Genomic DNA, 17136 nt, shown 5'->3' with positions numbered 1-17136 from the left:
AGCTGTGATCTTCTGTGATATTCTGAGATCTAGTTGTCCTCAGAACCTGTAACTAGTCTCGGATTGAAGGTAGCCAAACATTTTGTGCCTCTCCAGATTATACAACCTTAATGTCACATCACAAGTCCAAAATTTTATCACTGTTGAATATTTCTGAAAAATAACCAAACCACAATTTAAACATTTAATTAAACAATTTAATTAAACTTATTCATATGTCACCTATCAAATGTGCTAGCAGATGCCTGATCCTATGATTACAGTGGAGCTGCCTTTAGTAGTAGGTAGGATGAAAAAACAATTCCCATTCCTCCTTTAGATCGTAAATATAGTGTGCCTGACTTCAATCGTGAAAGGCCAGCAGAATTTGGTGAGTTCCCTGCTAATTACCTGATGAGATTAATCAGTTATTTGTGAGCAGGTATATTACCAAAGTGAACCACCCAGTACTGCAGTCGGAAATCCCTGAGTTAGAGACGCCAGTCTTGACGAGCGTTAGCCCAGACAGCTTCGCCACCACCAGGGGGTGCTCTTGCCTCTTGGCGCATAGTTCTGTTTGCGATGCCGCAGTTGTCAGGGCAATGGCGTCTTATGGTCAGGAAAGTGGTATCTGCAGCAGTGTAAGGTTTAGGATATTGTGATACAGTGGGTAAACAGTTTTGCACATTTCAGAAATTGCTACCTTATGAGAAGTTCAGAGGGATATATTTCAATTACATTACCATGCACGAAGACTGGCTGGATATATGCATCTACGAAGTACAAATTACTGAAATGACGTCGCAACGAAATGAAAAATGTAGCTAACGCTAGCTAGGCTACGATATCTAAGTGAATGTTGATATCCGTAAAAACTGAGTAAGCGTTTTTCATCGGTAAGATAACGGTATCTAGCCAGTCAGAAAATTTAGCTCGCTACTTGTTCATTAATTCAATAGTAGCAAAAATATTTATATTATTTACACTTAGCTATTTTGACAGTCTAGGTAACTAAATCTGTTGTTAATTTGCATTTTTACTGTCTTACCTAAGCCCGTTGGCAATGTTGACTGTGTGACGTAGCAGACTAAGTAAATATGTTTCCATGCGTTAACTTTTAGCTGCGAGAGAACTGTCACCACCCATGGTGTACTAGGAAGTGCATTCTTGCTGGGTGGAAAATCCGTTGTGAGTATATGGGTTTGTCTCAACAAAAATGTTTCTTTGTTGATAATTGGCCAAAATGACTAAATTTCAGGGAAATACAAAGGATGGCACCGAACCATTACCAGCTCCCCCACCGTTAGCCCGAGAACGAATCCCCGTGCAGAAAAGCAGTGTCTGTTCTCGGTCGTACTTTATGGTTGTCATGGTTTTCTTCCATGTGTACATCCTCAACGTTATTGCGCTTCTTCTCTACGTGCATTACAATAACGCTTCTAATGCGGTCGGATCCGACCTTGATTTCACTAGTAGGACTAACAATCACAAAATAGCAGAACAGCTGAATACAGAACCTCCTTCTGACACCAGGTTTACACGAAATGTATACCTTCCACGGATCGAGGGAATTCGGGTTAGATTTATTTTTGCCTTATTGCTTAAAATTGGAATTTTGCACTATTAAAAGTTATAATTCAGATCAGTACTGATGAAACGATTTTTATTTATCAGGTTGGCCATGTCCAAAAAGTGTCTCTGGCACCAGGAAAAATGCATGAGATGAGGACACTTAGTCTAAAACCCCTGCTCTTTGGTAAATTCTTGTTTATGTCTGTCTCTTGGATTTTGATGTGCATTTTGATGTGCCTGTTGGACACAAGCACAAACGTGTCCTTGATCCGAATGTCCTATTGCTGTTGTTGTGTGTGTATGCATTCCTGGGTGTGCTGCTGCAGAAATCCCTGATTTCCTCTCAGAGGAGGAGTGTGCTGTAGTGGTCCGCCTGGCTCAGCTAAAGGGCTTGACAGAGAGTCAGGTCATGGTGCCTGAGGGGCAGGAGGAGCTAAGCCAGCAGCTCAACCTCAGCCCTGAAGAGATCTTTCATTTGCTTGACCTCAATCAGGATGGCCAGCTGCAGCCACAAGAGGTGTGTGTGTGTGTGTGTGTGTGTGTGTGTGTGTGTGTGTGTGTGTGTGTGTGTGTGTAAATACCACTGTGCCTGTCCTGAGTTTATATATATGTTTGTGTATTAATGCATACTTTTCAATTATTGTTGACATGGTAAGTAATCTCCATGCTGTTCCTTCCTCCATGGTGCAGATTTTGACACATTCTCGAGTGAGAGATGGAATTTGGTTAACCCCTGAGAACTTGAGAGAGATCTATGATGGCCTTAAAGTTGACCAGGATAATAATGGTGAAAACAAATTTTGGATACTTTAAATCACACATATAAAACTAACAAAACCAAAAAAAAATTATTCTTCACATATCAGATATGTGCGTGTGTATAATGTTTAATGTAAAGTGTGCTATGTGCTGGTTTGTATGTATATTTTTTCAGGTGTTTTGAGTATGGAGGAGTTTGGTCAACTGAACAGTGATTCGTTCCAGCGTTACCTACTCCAGCATGGGGTAAAGAAGAGTCACCTGGTGAGGAACAGCAAGCACACATGGCTCTACCAGGGCCAGGGAGCACACCAGGTCCTGCGAGAGCTCCGCAATAGGTAGCTGGCTGTCCACTTGGGAGATCATCAGCCCCCACTCACCTCTCTTTTCACTGAAATTACATTCCTCTGTCGGATTGCATAGAGTCACACGTTTGACAAGGCTCCCGCCCTCTCTTGTGGAACTGAGCGAGCCCCTTCAGGTGGTGCATTATGAGCAAGGCGGTCATTACCATGCCCACCATGACAGCGGACCAGTGTATTCTGATACAGTCTGCACTCATACTCGGGTTGCTGCCAACACTTCCTCACCATTTCAGACTTCCTGTAGGTGAGCTAGTGGTGTCAATTTGGCTGTCAGCATTAAAGCATTAAAGAATTTCCAGTTATGCTACAAAATCATAGGTCCTAAAACTGTTTACGTTCTAGATTATTTTTAAGTGCTTCATGTTGTATCTGCAGGTACATTACTGTACTGTTCTACCTGAACAGTGTGGAAGAAGGTGGGGAAACCACCTTTCCTGTTGCGGACAACAGAACCTTTGAAGAAGTGGTAAGTCTTACTGAATAAAATTTTCATTTTTGGGCATTTCCTCTGGGATTGTGTATGTTGCTGTTGAATCAATCATTGGTCTAAAAACCAAGCCAAACCAAACTGTTTGCTTGTATGTTTTCCAGTCACTTATACAAAACAATGTGGATCTGTTGGACACAAGGAAGCACTGTGATAAAGGCAACCTGAGAGTAAAGCCCACCAAAGGGACAGCAGTGCTCTGGTACAATTACCTCTCTGATGGCAAAGGTACTGAGAAAGATTCTGTGTTTTACAGCCTTTACTATTTTAGCCTCCACTGATTGATTTAAGACATCAATTTACAAAAACATCTAGTGTAATAATGCCTTACTGTTTTATAGTGAGATTCTTCAAAACACTGCAGATGCAGGGCAATATTAACACTTTATTACACTAGCCAGTTTAGAAACATCTACATTGTACCTAACCTTACTAGTGACTTTATTAGGTTCACCTGTCTTATATGTGCATTTTTAAAGAATGTCAGCCACCTTCTGCCTCGTTTACACTGGTTCGGTGTCTGACCAGCTGGTACAACAAGCACAGTATTGTTGCTGAGGATTTGCATGTGTCATTGACACAGCTGTGCTAAGAGTGGTTTCCCACCTGAAATATCCAGCCAACAACAGCCAAAAGATGACCTACAGACGAGCTAGGGCATGAGAGTGTATTAGAATATATTTTGAAATAAACACAAATTCAACATAAATTGAACCACCATTTTCATTATTTTAAATAATTAATTAATTTATTTATTTATTAATTATTTAAATTATTTCCCTTATTGGTCTATGCACTGAGAGGTTTGTATTATGCATGAGAACTGTATTGAACTCTGGTGCCCCCTGTAGGCTGGGTAGGTGAACAGGATGAATACTCTCTACACGGAGGCTGTATAGTCACTCGAGGGACAAAATGGATAGCCAACAACTGGATCAATGTAGACCCAGACTACCAACGGCAGGCTCGCTACCAGCAGCTTGTATTGCAACAGCAGGAATCCCAGGAGCGGCAGCCAGACATGAACGCAGATGAACACACAGGCAACCACCAAGAACTGTAAACATACTTATACATATATGCACTTATGCATGCGTAGATACACAGTCACACAAAACCTGTAAATGCACACAGATAACATGCATGAGTGCCCACAGACCAAGACCTGCAAACATGCATGCGTGCTTATATGCTCATAGAAACACGGGTTAACACACACACAAGTGCAAACACACATTGTAAGGGACATACCATGCCTTGGTTGACCTACCTGAACTTTTGTCTTCATTGTTTAAGCTAAGCTTTCTAAGTTAGGGTCCTCTTAGCCTGTTACTTAGCATATCTGTCTGTTACAGTTACTGGGTAGTAGGAATTAATTTTGTAATTCATGAGTGACAAGGTAAAGATGAGCGATTTCTCAAGCTCATCAGGCTCATAACACCAGGCTCATTGATTGGTTGTCTGTACTAAAGCTTTTTTCCATGGTCTCTCTTATGGCGCGCATAGTCATCCCTACAGAGCAGCATGCTTCCGCAGTTGGCTGTCCTTTAAGCTTTATTACATTTTTAGAAAGGGAAACGAAAAAGAGGTTCTTGTACACCAGAACAGAGGTCTGAGGAGAAATCATTTCTGAGTGGACTTCCTTTTAATTTAGTCTGCTTTAAATTCAACTGTATCTTTGGCAAAGATTCAGTAGTACGTGCTACTGAAAGCTAAATAAAAGCATTACCTACTAGTTCCATACATACCTGAACTAGTAGATAGTTGATTTGATTCAGGAACAAGAGCCTAGAGATTTATGCAATTATGGATGTTTTTTGGTTGCTCTGTTACATTTACATTTGTCAAACACTCTTATCCAGAGCAGCTGACAACATCAGTCATATTACAGAGGTAAGCATGTAGTGTTATTAGTCTTGCCCAAGGACTTATTGGTATAGTGTGGTGCACTTTCCCAGATGGGGGAGTGAACCCAAGTACCGTATGGGAGATGTCACCTTTATTTATTTATGGGAATGCAGCCATATTTTATAACCTTTGTTTACATATTTATGCAATACCTCCTAAAGAGTGTAAAAGAATGTTAACTTGAGTTTTGATAATTGGTATTAAGTACATATACATTACCACGGATGTCATCAACATCAGCTCATTATAGTCTGGTTTAGTTTTTTAGTTATTAACCCTTTCAAACTTAAATGAATCCATTTAAACATACCAAGAATATTATACATCTGGTCATACATGCATTACCTCAGAGAGGAACGAACATGCTTAAATGATTCTTGCACAAACAGATACTTTAGGGGTTGAGATTATTTACTTCTATTTGTTTGGTCAATACTGTAGCATTTTACACCTGTATCCAAAGATGTTCAATTGCTGTTTTGATTTCTTTTATTTATATTATTTATTGTAACATTGTTTTCAGAATGTGTGCAATGTTCTCAGAATACACAAATAAATTCATAAAAAACCCACAAAGTTATAATTGTGTAAATTCTTTTTTACAAACAAATTGAAAATGTAATGCATAATTGTCACTCATTAGGAAATTCTTATGAATTCATTTTTGTGCCCTGTAATAATTTGAATTAGTATATTTTAATTGACACTACTATGATATTAATTACTAATTTAATCAATGAATCATAAATCCATAATTCAAAAAATTCTGTAATCAGCTGTTTATATTTCAATGTTTCATTGTTTAATCACAAAATGGAACAATGTAATTTTTTGAACCACTAAACTCATGCTGCTGTCAGGAATGAACCATGATGTCTAAGATATTACTGTCATTCAAGTCATATATGACAACTGAGGTCTGGATGTACTCTACGTGGGTGGGTGGGTGGTTGTGAGACAGGAGTAGACTTCAGGAGATGTAGATAGTACAATCCTCATAGTCTGGTGTTGCTCATATGCTGTAATGGAAAATTTCACACATTAAATGTACTTGATATTATATATTATTAAGTGACACTTAGAAATGCATTAAAAATATCAAGTGTCTTTCATGCTTTTATGAGCCTCAACAGAGGCTTCAGGAAAGGCTCCTTGATAAACAGATGGAGAATCTTTGCTATAATCTTTTTTCCTGCTTAAAAGATTTCCACACAAGACCTGTACACTTCAAGCTGTCACTAATAGGGTTCCACACAAAGTAGAAGCCTACATGTTTGTATATAATATTTTCATTGCAAGTTTGGAACTTGTATTTTTGTATATAACGTTATATAAGATGGGTACTTGCCTTACTCAGTAATAGGTTATTAGAACCTGAAGGACTCTACCATTTAATCTTAACTAAACTATTCCATGTAATTGTGTGGGCATGTCAATACTGTAAAACCCACCACTTTTATGTCATAGTTTGGCAGAGTTCCATCACCGCGAAGGTTGATGCAGTAAAGCACTGCATCATGCACTGTAGTGAAGAGCCGTTCTTTGGTGATGTCTGAAAAAAAGCCACCTTGTTCCAGCTGTTCCACCACAGGTGCTGGAGTGAAAGCAACACAGAATGAACACATCCATTGGTGGGTCCAATAAGAGCACATTAGATATGAAATATCTATACACACTTGTATGAACCAGCTGGACAGAAAGGCTGCTGCAGACATTTTTTACCAGTTACCTTATATACAGAATAAACATACAACACCAAAATGGACACATATCTACCAGTCTTGCTTACCTTGACAGCCTGCTATGTAGATATCCACATCAATCTCTCCAAAATCATGAAATATCTGTATAATCCAAGAGCATTTTGAATTACAGTTAATTTCACTGCTAAATATGCACACTACATGTGTATTAAGATTTTTATTCCAACTTTGTCACTTACATTTCTTAAAGTCTTGAGGGCCACTGTATCAATGAAGTTGGCTGTAGAAAGGTCCAGGATGATAGAGTGGATGTCCCAGGTCCACTTACCCAGTGAACCCAATGAAATTCTTTCAAGATCCCTGCTGAGGGTATCCTCACTACTGCATCCCAGTGTAGTGATGTCCCCATCCTGCAAATCTGACATTGATCCCAGTGTCGTGGTTTCGGGGTCTGTGCCCTTCAGGTACACCCAGCTATTGTTTGGCGTCTCAGGCATAATAAACACTGTACTGTTCTCGCGGTTTTTCCAGCCTGACTCTTCATCTTGGATGAAGTCTCTGCCTCTTTCTCCCAGCTGCCCTGCCTCTTCTTCAACTGAGAACACACCCCCTCTAGATCGCTGAGAGGCTGCTCTGAGAGCTTGTTTCTACACACATGTACACAGAGAAAATGAATGGATCTGTGCAGAGACTTGTGAGCATCCTTAAGAATTATGTTACCATTAGTCTTTTTAATTGAAAAAAGCATGTTCACTTGTCTTTTGGCTTGTCTCTTTGCTCTTCTTGCTGCTCTCCTGTCTCTTTTTCTCTGTTTGGCCTCCTGTCTACGCTTATAAGTGATCATCTTAGTGATATCCAAGCCACTCTGCAATCACAGTCATAATGCACAAACACAAAAGTGAAAAGTAGCATCCACAGCCCCAAGCGAGTCCCAGGATGAACAATATGGAACAGGTTCACGCATATCCACCTCAACATCAGAAATAAATGTGTACCTTTTCTTTCAGTGCTTCTAGGTAGAGTTCTGCATTAGCAAAGTATATGGTAGCTGAAGAACGGAATATGGTGATGCCTGGTACTTCCCTAACCTGTCACAAACATAAACCTTTTCATACATAATAGTACTCAACATTTTAAAAATGAATTACATACACTAATATGTTTTAGCCTGTGTTAATCTAAAACAGATTGGTTAAATGGTCTAATAACATTGGTTAATAAGAAACCTTTATTGTTCAGTTTGATTTTTAACATTGTTTAATACACACATTCCTTATTCACAGTCCAAGCATGAAGTAAATCATACATAAAATACTCTATATTTGTATTATTTATATCTGTATAGAAATATGTGGATTTACATTTTAATAATTGAAAAGACATGCCCAGGCATGCGTGTTAGATGGTGTCACACAGTGTAATATGCTTCACCTCTCTGTGTGACTCCAAGTCCAAATAAAGCTCTGTACCAGGTAGATGTCCAAGCACAGAGTATCGAGGACTGTAAGATAATTATTTAACTAATGCAATGCTTATAAAACACAGATAAAGCATGACATTGTGAGCAGGGTCACTTGAGTGAAACAATCTTTGAGCAGAAGTCTTGAGATTTCAAGATAAGGATAATAGATAACATGGAAAGGACAGTTGGGTGTGTCTAACCTCTGCGTTCTAAAGATAACAGTCAGCATGGCAAAGCTAATGGAGGCTGCCAGACCCATATCCAGATTAAGAAGGAGAGTGGACACCCACGTCACCAACCAAACCACCTACATCCAGTAAATACACAACATTTACAACAATATGCAATACATTAATATTCTTCTACTACTACTACTAAGTTCAATTTATATAGTGCCTATTAAATACATAAACAATAACTGATCATTACTGACCAGAGAGAAAAAAGAACAGTTGTTAATAGAATATCAATTGGGGGTGTGCATATGAGGGTATTCTACCAGATCAATCTTGTTTCTTCTCCACAGTGTGACAATGTCAGTATACTGCTTGAACATGCCCTTTAGATTCACAAATACAATGGCAGCAAGGACTGCCTTAGAGAGAGAGGGAGAGAAAGAGATCTATTCATATCAAAGTTCACATGCTATATTTTCAAATACAAATGTGCATCCAGCGCTCAAACCATTTAGACATACCTTAGGCAGCTCCTGAAACAGTGAGCCTAACTTCATCATAGTCACGAGCACTATCACAGATGATGCAATCCCTGCCATCTATAGCAGACACAATGAAGTGCAATATAGGCCTGTGCTTATAAGATGTCTATATGTAAAAGTCTTCTCTGTGTGTCTTACCTGTGTCCTGCCTCCAGTGGTCTCCTGTATGAGACTGCGAGACATGGAGGCACAGACAGAGTAACACTGGAAAAAACCTCCAACTGCATTACTGAGACCTAGAGCCACCAACTCCTACAAAAGAGATCTTTTGTAGAAATCAATAACCTTACAGTTCATGGTTACATAAGCCTTCATTTTATTAAATGTGACTTAAATGCCCCATGTACCAGCACAGTGGTAGTTTGTCACATACCTGACTGCTGTCTATTTTGTAGCCATGTTTGAGAGCAAAGGTTTTTCCCAAAGACACAGAGATGGCATAGCCAACAATGGCCAAGGCAAAGGCATCCACAACAACCTCAGGAAATATACTGGCATTTGGCATAGTGGGGGGCTGAATCCTGATTAAGCCAAACAAAAAGCATGATAACCACACAGTACACTCACAACTTGCGATATAATATACATCTTCATTTATTGATTATATTATTCATGATTTATCTTTATAAATAACAGTTATAAAATTCATAAAAAAATAACTCACCCACTAGGGATCTTCCCTACTACTGAAATCTCATATGTCTCATTTAGATGAGCATAGAATGAAATTAATGTTCCCACCACAATCTAGTAAACACATACATACACACACTTGATCGGCATGAGATGTGAGTGCAATGTTAATGAAGCAGTGCAGTGTAAATCACAATAAACTGCATTATTTCTACAGAGAGAGAGAGATGAATATAAGAGAAAATATGAAATGAAAAGTTGGAAACATACAACAATGAGCTCCACCGGTATAGGTACTTGCAGCTTCTTTCTGCACCTGTTGTTTAATTCTTTTGCAGTGATTAGGATTACGATGGACAGTACACTGACCACCAGAGTGGGGAGATGAGTATTTGGAAGTAGCCCACACACATCCACTAGTGTCTGCATGCACACAGAACAATGCAAGATGTATCAAAGTAATCAAGATGTATCAAAAAAGTAAACAAAACAAAACATCAAACTTTATTTTGATGTTTTGTTCTGTTTGGCCATAAAGTGGGTGATAGTGGCACTCACATACACCATTGACAGTGGTCCACTGAAGCGGGCAGGAGACACTCCGAAGATGGTCTTTAATTGTGCCAGTACTGCGTGTGCAGCTGCTGCTGAGGTGTAAGCTCGCACTAATGGCTCAGAGAGATATGTGCCCACAAACCCAAACTGCATCAAACCCAGAATCACCTGACAGACAGAAAACACATTCAGTTCATTTATATTTTCTGAGATGATAAAACATATGGCGATAGGTATATTTATATGTGTAAATGAGTGTCAGCTGATGAGTATCAATGTGTATTATTTGTATTTTTCCAAATCCACAGCCTCCTATGTGTGTACAGACCTGAATTGATCCCCCGAGTACTGTAGTTGCAGCAGCAACCTGGACTCTGTACAGATCTCTAGCAGTGATGTCAACCTCCTCTATTCCACTAGTTTTATTAACGATGAGAAAATTCTCATCAGGGGCAAGCCTCTCTGTAACACTCCCCACCATAATACTGAGAATTGTAAATGTACCTGCAAACAAATATATGTTTAGAAAGGAGGCGCTGCCAGACCCATGCAAGCTCAGGAACGAGATTTAGAATGAAAGAATTGCAGCCAACAAATCTTAATGCCCTTTTAGTAGTTTATTTTAAACAGCGTGCACAGTAATTTCACTCCTACCATAGCACATTTAAGATAAATGTAGTCAAAACTGTAGTATTAACATGCAATCAGACTCCTCACCTATAGAAATATGTCTGGAGGAACCAAAGAAAAAATAAACAAGTGCAGGATAAAAGGAAGAATAAAGTCCAAACACTGGAGGCAGAGAAGCCAGCAATGCATAGGCCATTCCTGTAAAACACATACACACACACACCAATGTGGCCCAAAACTCTGTCCTAAGCAATTCAAGAAAAAACATGTTCTGACCCATGAGCATCAAACTGAGGTGAATTGCATCTATACCTTGTGGCAGGTGCATAATGCCCACACTGATTCCAGAGATGAGGTCAGGCATGCCATAGTCCCAAACAGAATAATGTGGTAACCAGTAAAGCACAGGCAGAAAGCCTACCACTGTACGTTTCAGTTTGGGAATAGAACACCTGTGAGAAGAAGTAAGAGACAGCAAAAAGAAACAAAAAGGAAAGAACAAGAAAAACTTCACTTTACTGGTATTTGACATGGAGGTCATATCACCTTTGATTTAACCACTACGTAACGCTAACATGTTTTTAAGTGTAGTCTCTCTGTCTCTTTCTGCATTAAATCTCACCTGAGTGAGTTTTTCAGGCGATGTGAGAAAAGGGTGTGAGTTTGTGAAGAGTCGAGCCTTCGAGACAGCTCCTCCAGTCGTTGTTCATCCAGGATCTCCCTCTCCACACAGTACATTGTACATGTCTTCCCAGTAACCATATTTGCACCACAAATATGGTTCTGATCCAAGTTTGTTTGTGTTCTATACCTTTATCTTCCTCTTATCTGTAACTGTGGTACTCCAACTCTTTATTTTCTAGTGTTTTTTTTCTGTAGCTGTACAATACAGTTACTATGTATTTAATTATCTAACAGCCCTGATCTCTACCATTGTGATTTGTACTCATGGAACACTCAGAGATACTTAAGATGGGATGGGAGTGGTTTGTCATAAAAGAGGATGTCCTTTTGTCTAATGATTAATTGAGAAATAAAAACTATAATATAAACTATAATTATAAACTATAATAAAGTGATAATAAAATATTAAATGTTTACACAATTAAATATCCTGTAATGATATAAAATTAAATGTATTCTTTAAAAAAGTATTATTAATTACATATGTATGCCGACTCAGCTTTTTCTCATTAGTTTCCACTGGTTTGTTCATTCTAGGACAACTGCACTGCAAACATTTTCTGTTCCAGATGTTGGGTAAGTCATGTAAGAATTAATAATCTCATCACAGGAAACAGGAAACATTATTTTACCATTAGTTTTTCATTATTCTTTCTTAATAAGTATCAATATCTATTGTGTTCGCTAGAGGACTTAGTCTGCAACAGTGAGTTTAATGAAGCATTAATTGCATTCTTTTAATATATTTTAAGCTTCTGCTCAAAGTATTTTGCTATTTTAATATTGCCAAAACCCTCATAGCCAACCTTATCTTTTACAGCTGCTGTATCCTAATAATTTGTCAGTTTTAAATCACTTTATAGGATATTCTTAAAATTCTTATGACTTTACCCTTCAAAATTTAGATTATGATTGGTTCATTTGTGAAGGACTGGTTGTTTAAGTGTCAAGTTGTTACATCAACCTTTTCCAAGTGAAAAGTTTTTCATGGTTAATATTTTCATTAATAATTGGGCTGACTGTTTAAAGGTTAGCCTCCACAGTAAGAAAATCAGTTGCTACAGATCGTTGCTGATTACCCTTTGTACTCTACATTTAATAGTATACTTATAGGACTTAATTGTGCATTTCAATTTTCTAGTCAAGAAAAACTCAAGTCCTCAAATCAGAGGCCAGGTCACAATCCCACATTAAAATATAGGGAAAAGAGAAAATCTAAAAAAAAATTACATTTGAAGCACATGAATGAGGAGTAGTGACATTTGTGCATTTATTTAAAGGTATGGATTTTACATGGAACATGGAAGTTCTTAATGTTCAAGTACAGAGCCTGAAGTCATGCATGATGGAGTGAAATCTGACTCCAAATGCATAGTGTACCAGTAGGCATGTCAACACATTTATATGTGACAAAATAAAACAAAATATAAATAAATCCAAGTCTGTATACCTTCTTAGAATACATGAAAAGTATAACCACATTGTTTCTAGACAGTCTGCAAGCTGTAGCAAATGCTTTCAAAGGCTCAGAAAATGCCTCTCAGTCACTGTTTTCCCCCACTGGCTATTTGACACATCATGGTCTATTATTAGCTTTGTTGCTTAGCACAGAGGTGCGCAGAAGGTTGAGCAAACAGATTTCAGTCACCCTCTCTCCTCCTCCTCATATGGTCAGAGGCACAATGTGTATGTGCACACTGTGTTTGTGTGTGTTTATGTTTGTGTGCGTAACGTATGTGTAATGGACGGCTTGTATTCTGAGAGCAAAGACCACAGGAGGCCAGAGATCTGGTACGATTTATGGGTGCATGTGCTAATGTAATCCTGAAGAACTGGTATTTCTCTCTTAGTAGTCAATAATGCAACTGAAAAAACAAACAAACATTGACTGTGATCCATATTTAACTAAGAGGCTTATTTGTTATTGACTGAGCATTGGTCTCTTTTTTTCCAGGCTTTTGCAGATTTGATCATGTGTGCATTACAAATACAATATATAATGTATGAATTAAGATTACGTTATGGATCAGACTCTGTGCTTTGACATTTAAAGAACATGCCCTAACATAGTTGGATTATTGTACCCATTCAAATAACCTTTTTTTCTGTTTGTTCACTAGATAAACCTTACCTGCCTTTTCTAAATTATTACCACAAAAATGTCCTTGGGCTAATGGAAACCTTTGTTTAAGTTATTTTTAAAGGAGAGAATCCTCAAAATAGAATGGATCTGAGAGCTAAACATGGTTTGGCGCTGCTGGAGCAGCTCAATCGCATGCGAGAAGATGAGCAACTCACAGATGTTGTGCTTGTTGCTGAAGGTGTCAGTTTCCCATGCCACCGTGCTGTTCTTGCTGCATTCAGCCCCTACTTCCGTGTTATGTTCACCTGCGGCCTGCGTGAGAGCACCCACCGTCAGATTGTACTGAGGGACATGCCAGCTCAGAGCTTAGCCCTCCTGCTGGACTACATGTACAGTTCCAAACTCCCACTGTCCCCAGACAATGTGCAGGGCATCTCTGTTGCTGCCTTCCTACTGCAGATGGATGACGTTTTTGGGCGCTGTCAAATCTACATGACAGCCAACATGGATGCCTCAAACTGCTTGGGCATTTATTACTACGCTCGGGACTTGGGGGCTGAGGATCTGGCTGACCAGGCCCAGCGCTACCTCCGGCAACACTTCACTGAGGTGTGTCTAAGTGAGGAGGTGCTGGAACTGGAGGCCCACCAGCTAGGGGCACTGCTGGCCTCAGATGACCTTAATGTGACACGGGAGGAGACCATTCTTGATGTGGTGCTACGATGGGTAAAACATAGCTCGGTTGGTGCAGGCCTGGAAGAAGAACACCGTGTCAATCATCTCCCTGAACTCTTGAAAAAGGTACGACTTCCTTTGGTTAGTGCAGGTTACCTGAAGGAGACCATGCGACGGAACACACCACTGCTGTCTGATGCAGAATGCTTGCAGATGATGGAGGATGTGTTGGAAGCGACAGGAGCACATCCACATGCTCCACCCCGTCGACTGAAACTACGCTATGGCATGGAGACCACTGACTTACTCCTATGCATCGGCAATGACACTGGAGGTATACGGTCACGCTACGGTAGCTATTCGGACCATTGCTTCTGCTATGCTCCTATCACTGGTCGCACATTTTTCATCACGTCCCCTCGCTATGGTGATGCTCTTGGATATGTCTGTGCTGGGGTTGTCACTGAAGGGAATGATATTATTGTGGCAGGAGAGTTAGGAGCACGAAGAATGGCAAGACATAAAGACAGGAATGTTGAGATTTTCAAGTAAGTTCAAATAATGCTCAAATGTCACTATGAAGCTCTCATAATGCCATTAGTTTTATCAAAATCATTCCTTTAAAATTTTTTTTTAGGTATAACCAGGATGCTCAGGGTAGCTGGAAGCACCTGGGTTCAGCAGAATATCGTGATTCATATGCACTGAGCTCCCTGAATGATAACTTGTACCTCATTGGAGGTCAAATGAAGCTAAAGAACCAGTACCTCATCACAAATAGTGTTGACCGCTGGTCATTGCAAGGCGGTCCTTGGCACAGTGCTGCACCTCTACCTATGCCCTTGGCGTATCACAGCGTAGTCCGGATGAAAAGGCGCCTTTATGTGCTTGGAGGACGGACCCCACAGGTAGCAGACAAATTAAATTTAATTGAACATTTGTCTCAAAATTATCTAACATTAACCAGTTTTCCAGGGTATACCTGGTCCTGCAGTACAACACCTTGATTTCCCTCATCCAACACATTATATCCAGATGAACAACTGGTTAAAGTGCCCTTAATTTGTTTTAAAACAGGTGCTATAGTAGAAACAATGTGCATTGCAATGTTACTCTGGGAATAGAATTAGAAACACTGCATTATTTTACGATCGTAACTTCCATAATGGGCAGAATGAACGAAATCATATTGAGAAACAAGCATAGTAATGTGTGTAAACATACTGTGTCTCTCTCCCTTTCTTGCTCTCCCCAACTGCACCTGTTGGGACTTGTCTCACGAATGACAGACATACCGTGCAGATGAGGAGCCTGACCGTATGAGTAACCGCCTGCTTGAGTATGACCCAGAGACCAACAAATGGAATGAGCTCTGTCCAATGAAATACTCTAAATATCGCTGCTGTGCAGTTGCACTCAATGGGGAAATCTATGTTCTAGGTGAGAGGCAATATGACAGTGTTAAACACATTGCATTTAGATGGCATTACCTGGGGAAAGAACATAAAGGCAGCATAAGCAGTTAAAATAGTATCCTGTTTTATTGTCTTAGAAACTAATTCTTAATAGCAGCAGGACACCAGTGCATTAAAGTAACATGGGCTTTTCTAGTACAGATAAACATTTTATCCTTTAGATAAACTATGCTTTTTCTAATGTGATAGAAAAGTGGAGGTATTAGATTACATTTAAACAGTGACAAGCATATGCCATGTTTGCTTGAAACAAAAACTTTTCACCTTTCAGGTGAGGTTTATTGTTTTGTTTCACCTGTTCACTTCATGGGTCTAAAATGAAAGGGTACCAGATTCCATCTTATATAGCAAGTGCATTAGGCTTACAATCCTATGTAGTGTCAACATGAAGTTTTCGCTCTGAGCCTGCAGGTGGTATTGGATGTGAGGGCGTAGATCACGGGCAGTCACGCCGCTGTCTTGATGCAGTAGAGATCTATAGCCTTGATGGAGATTTCTGGAGAGATGGCCCTCCTTTACCATGGCCTCTTCTCTCACTGAGAAGCAATGCACCAAATGCTGGTGTGGTGGATGGAAAGCTGTATGTTTGTGGCTACTACAAAGGAGCAGGTAAATCTACAGTACACTAACGCCCTTCATTGAAAGAGGCATGATCTAAAACTGATCCTGATATTTGAAAACACATATCTGATCCTATGCATCTACTACTGCTCTGTTCATTTCCATAAAGGTTGTGCTCAAAAATCAGTTAAAAATGAATCAATTCAAATGTCATTGTAAATGTGGATATGTACTCATCATAGTGTGACCTTAACCATGAAATTGTCCTTAGATCGGCATGACATTATCACCAAGGACATCCTGCAGTTGGATCCATGGGAAAATGAGTGGACTGTTGTGGTAAAGCAGGCTGTAATGCATGACAGTTATGACGTATGTCTAGTGTCAAACCTTAACCCCCGAGGACTTATGCGCCCTCCTGCTGACTTAGTTGATGAATAACAAATCTATTTACGTCTATTAAAAAACAAACCTGCCGTCATAGATTTGACCTTTGAGAAGATTAGTAGAGATCTAAGATGTAAATAGATATTTTTGTTGTTTTCTTAAATACTTAAGTGCCACTGAAACTGCATTTATTTTATATAAACAATGTTAGTACACTTGTGTTGAGTAACTCTTACATTTTGGCCTAATTCTGTCTGAAAATGTAATTCCTTGTCATATTAAACAGCTGACAATCTCAATTATTTTTGTTAAGGTATATTATGTTAAAACTGCTTTATGACAGGTGAATGTAAAAAATGAGGGAACCCCCCCCCAGCATTTATTTGTGCATAAAGAACACAAGAAATGTACTCTAAAAATGATACAATATGCATACTTTACTCAAAGCATTACAAACTGTTTACGCACTTAAAAAAACTGTGCTGTACATTTGAGTCTTT

The 17136-nt window shown here is 39.3% G+C and overlaps 3 protein-coding genes across 6 annotated transcripts; 2 read left to right on the top strand and 1 right to left on the bottom strand.

Moving 5' to 3' along the window:
- The first annotated feature begins 566 nt into the window (after nucleotides 1-566).
- Nucleotides 567-5647, top strand: p4htm (prolyl 4-hydroxylase, transmembrane (endoplasmic reticulum)). Of its 2 annotated transcripts, none has more exons than XM_027007901.2 (9): nucleotides 567-1555; nucleotides 1654-1735; nucleotides 1878-2068; nucleotides 2242-2338; nucleotides 2486-2648; nucleotides 2734-2919; nucleotides 3051-3141; nucleotides 3267-3390; nucleotides 3642-3976. In XM_027007901.2, exons 1-9 carry the CDS (start codon nucleotides 1223-1225, stop codon nucleotides 3752-3754), a joined length of 1380 nt encoding a protein of 459 aa, XP_026863702.2. In that variant the 5' UTR covers nucleotides 567-1222; the 3' UTR covers nucleotides 3755-3976. The 2 variants fall into 2 exon arrangements, with proteins under 2 accessions (XP_026863702.2, XP_035380244.1); XM_035524351.1 differs by lacking the exon at nucleotides 3642-3976 and adding an exon at nucleotides 4014-5647 and having other exon boundaries at nucleotides 1197-1555.
- On the bottom strand, nucleotides 4951-13827 carry slc26a6l (solute carrier family 26 member 6, like). 2 transcript variants are annotated; one of them, XM_035524347.1, is made up of 19 exons: nucleotides 13754-13827; nucleotides 11084-11223; nucleotides 10859-10969; nucleotides 10470-10645; nucleotides 10145-10309; nucleotides 9857-10009; nucleotides 9618-9700; nucleotides 9327-9474; nucleotides 9092-9205; nucleotides 8933-9010; nucleotides 8735-8830; nucleotides 8436-8542; nucleotides 8205-8274; nucleotides 7769-7861; nucleotides 7528-7638; nucleotides 7013-7420; nucleotides 6860-6914; nucleotides 6522-6664; nucleotides 4951-6089 (listed from the first exon to the last, which is right to left on the bottom strand). In XM_035524347.1, the coding sequence occupies exons 2-19, from the start codon at nucleotides 11133-11135 to the stop codon at nucleotides 6066-6068; spliced, it is 2187 nt and encodes a 728-aa protein (XP_035380240.1). In that variant the 5' UTR covers nucleotides 11136-11223; nucleotides 13754-13827; the 3' UTR covers nucleotides 4951-6065. The 2 variants fall into 2 exon arrangements, with proteins under 2 accessions (XP_035380240.1, XP_035380239.1); XM_035524346.1 differs by lacking the exon at nucleotides 13754-13827 and adding an exon at nucleotides 11394-11688.
- kbtbd12 (kelch repeat and BTB (POZ) domain containing 12) lies at nucleotides 13124-16935 on the top strand. Of its 2 annotated transcripts, XM_035524350.1 has the most exons (7): nucleotides 13124-13246; nucleotides 13576-14547; nucleotides 14704-14761; nucleotides 14851-15121; nucleotides 15503-15653; nucleotides 16100-16297; nucleotides 16521-16935. In XM_035524350.1, the coding sequence occupies exons 2-7, from the start codon at nucleotides 13680-13682 to the stop codon at nucleotides 16688-16690; spliced, it is 1716 nt and encodes a 571-aa protein (XP_035380243.1). In that variant the 5' UTR covers nucleotides 13124-13246; nucleotides 13576-13679; the 3' UTR covers nucleotides 16691-16935. The 2 variants fall into 2 exon arrangements, with proteins under 2 accessions (XP_035380243.1, XP_035380242.1); XM_035524349.1 differs by having other exon boundaries at nucleotides 13576-14761.
- The last annotated feature ends 201 nt before the right edge of the window (nucleotides 16936-17136 follow it).

Source organism: Electrophorus electricus, chromosome 3, assembly GCF_013358815.1.
Source record: "Electrophorus electricus isolate fEleEle1 chromosome 3, fEleEle1.pri, whole genome shotgun sequence".
Taxonomy (NCBI): domain Eukaryota; kingdom Metazoa; phylum Chordata; class Actinopteri; order Gymnotiformes; family Gymnotidae; genus Electrophorus; species Electrophorus electricus.
This window is presented reverse-complemented; position numbering and strand designations above follow the sequence as displayed.

Coding starts and splice junctions, on each gene's coding strand:
- p4htm (XM_035524351.1), top strand. CDS start 1,223: ATGACTAAATTTCAGGGAAATACAAAGGATGGCACCGAACCATTACCA. Junction 1,556..1,653: donor CACGGATCGAGGGAATTCGG/GTTAGATTTATT, acceptor TTTATTTATCAG/GTTGGCCATGTCCAAAAAGT. Junction 2,069..2,241: donor GCCAGCTGCAGCCACAAGAG/GTGTGTGTGTGT, acceptor TCCATGGTGCAG/ATTTTGACACATTCTCGAGT.
- kbtbd12 (XM_035524349.1), top strand. CDS start 13,680: ATGGATCTGAGAGCTAAACATGGTTTGGCGCTGCTGGAGCAGCTCAAT. Junction 15,122..15,502: donor TTGGAGGACGGACCCCACAG/GTAGCAGACAAA, acceptor CACGAATGACAG/ACATACCGTGCAGATGAGGA. Junction 15,654..16,099: donor TGGGGAAATCTATGTTCTAG/GTGAGAGGCAAT, acceptor CTGAGCCTGCAG/GTGGTATTGGATGTGAGGGC.
- slc26a6l (XM_035524346.1), bottom strand. CDS start 11,533: ATGGTTACTGGGAAGACATGTACAATGTACTGTGTGGAGAGGGAGATC. Junction 9,701..9,856: donor TACCGGTGGAGCTCATTGTT/GTATGTTTCCAA, acceptor TGTGTTTACTAG/ATTGTGGTGGGAACATTAAT. Junction 6,090..6,521: donor CAAACTATGACATAAAAGTG/GTGGGTTTTACA, acceptor TTTCCATTACAG/CATATGAGCAACACCAGACT.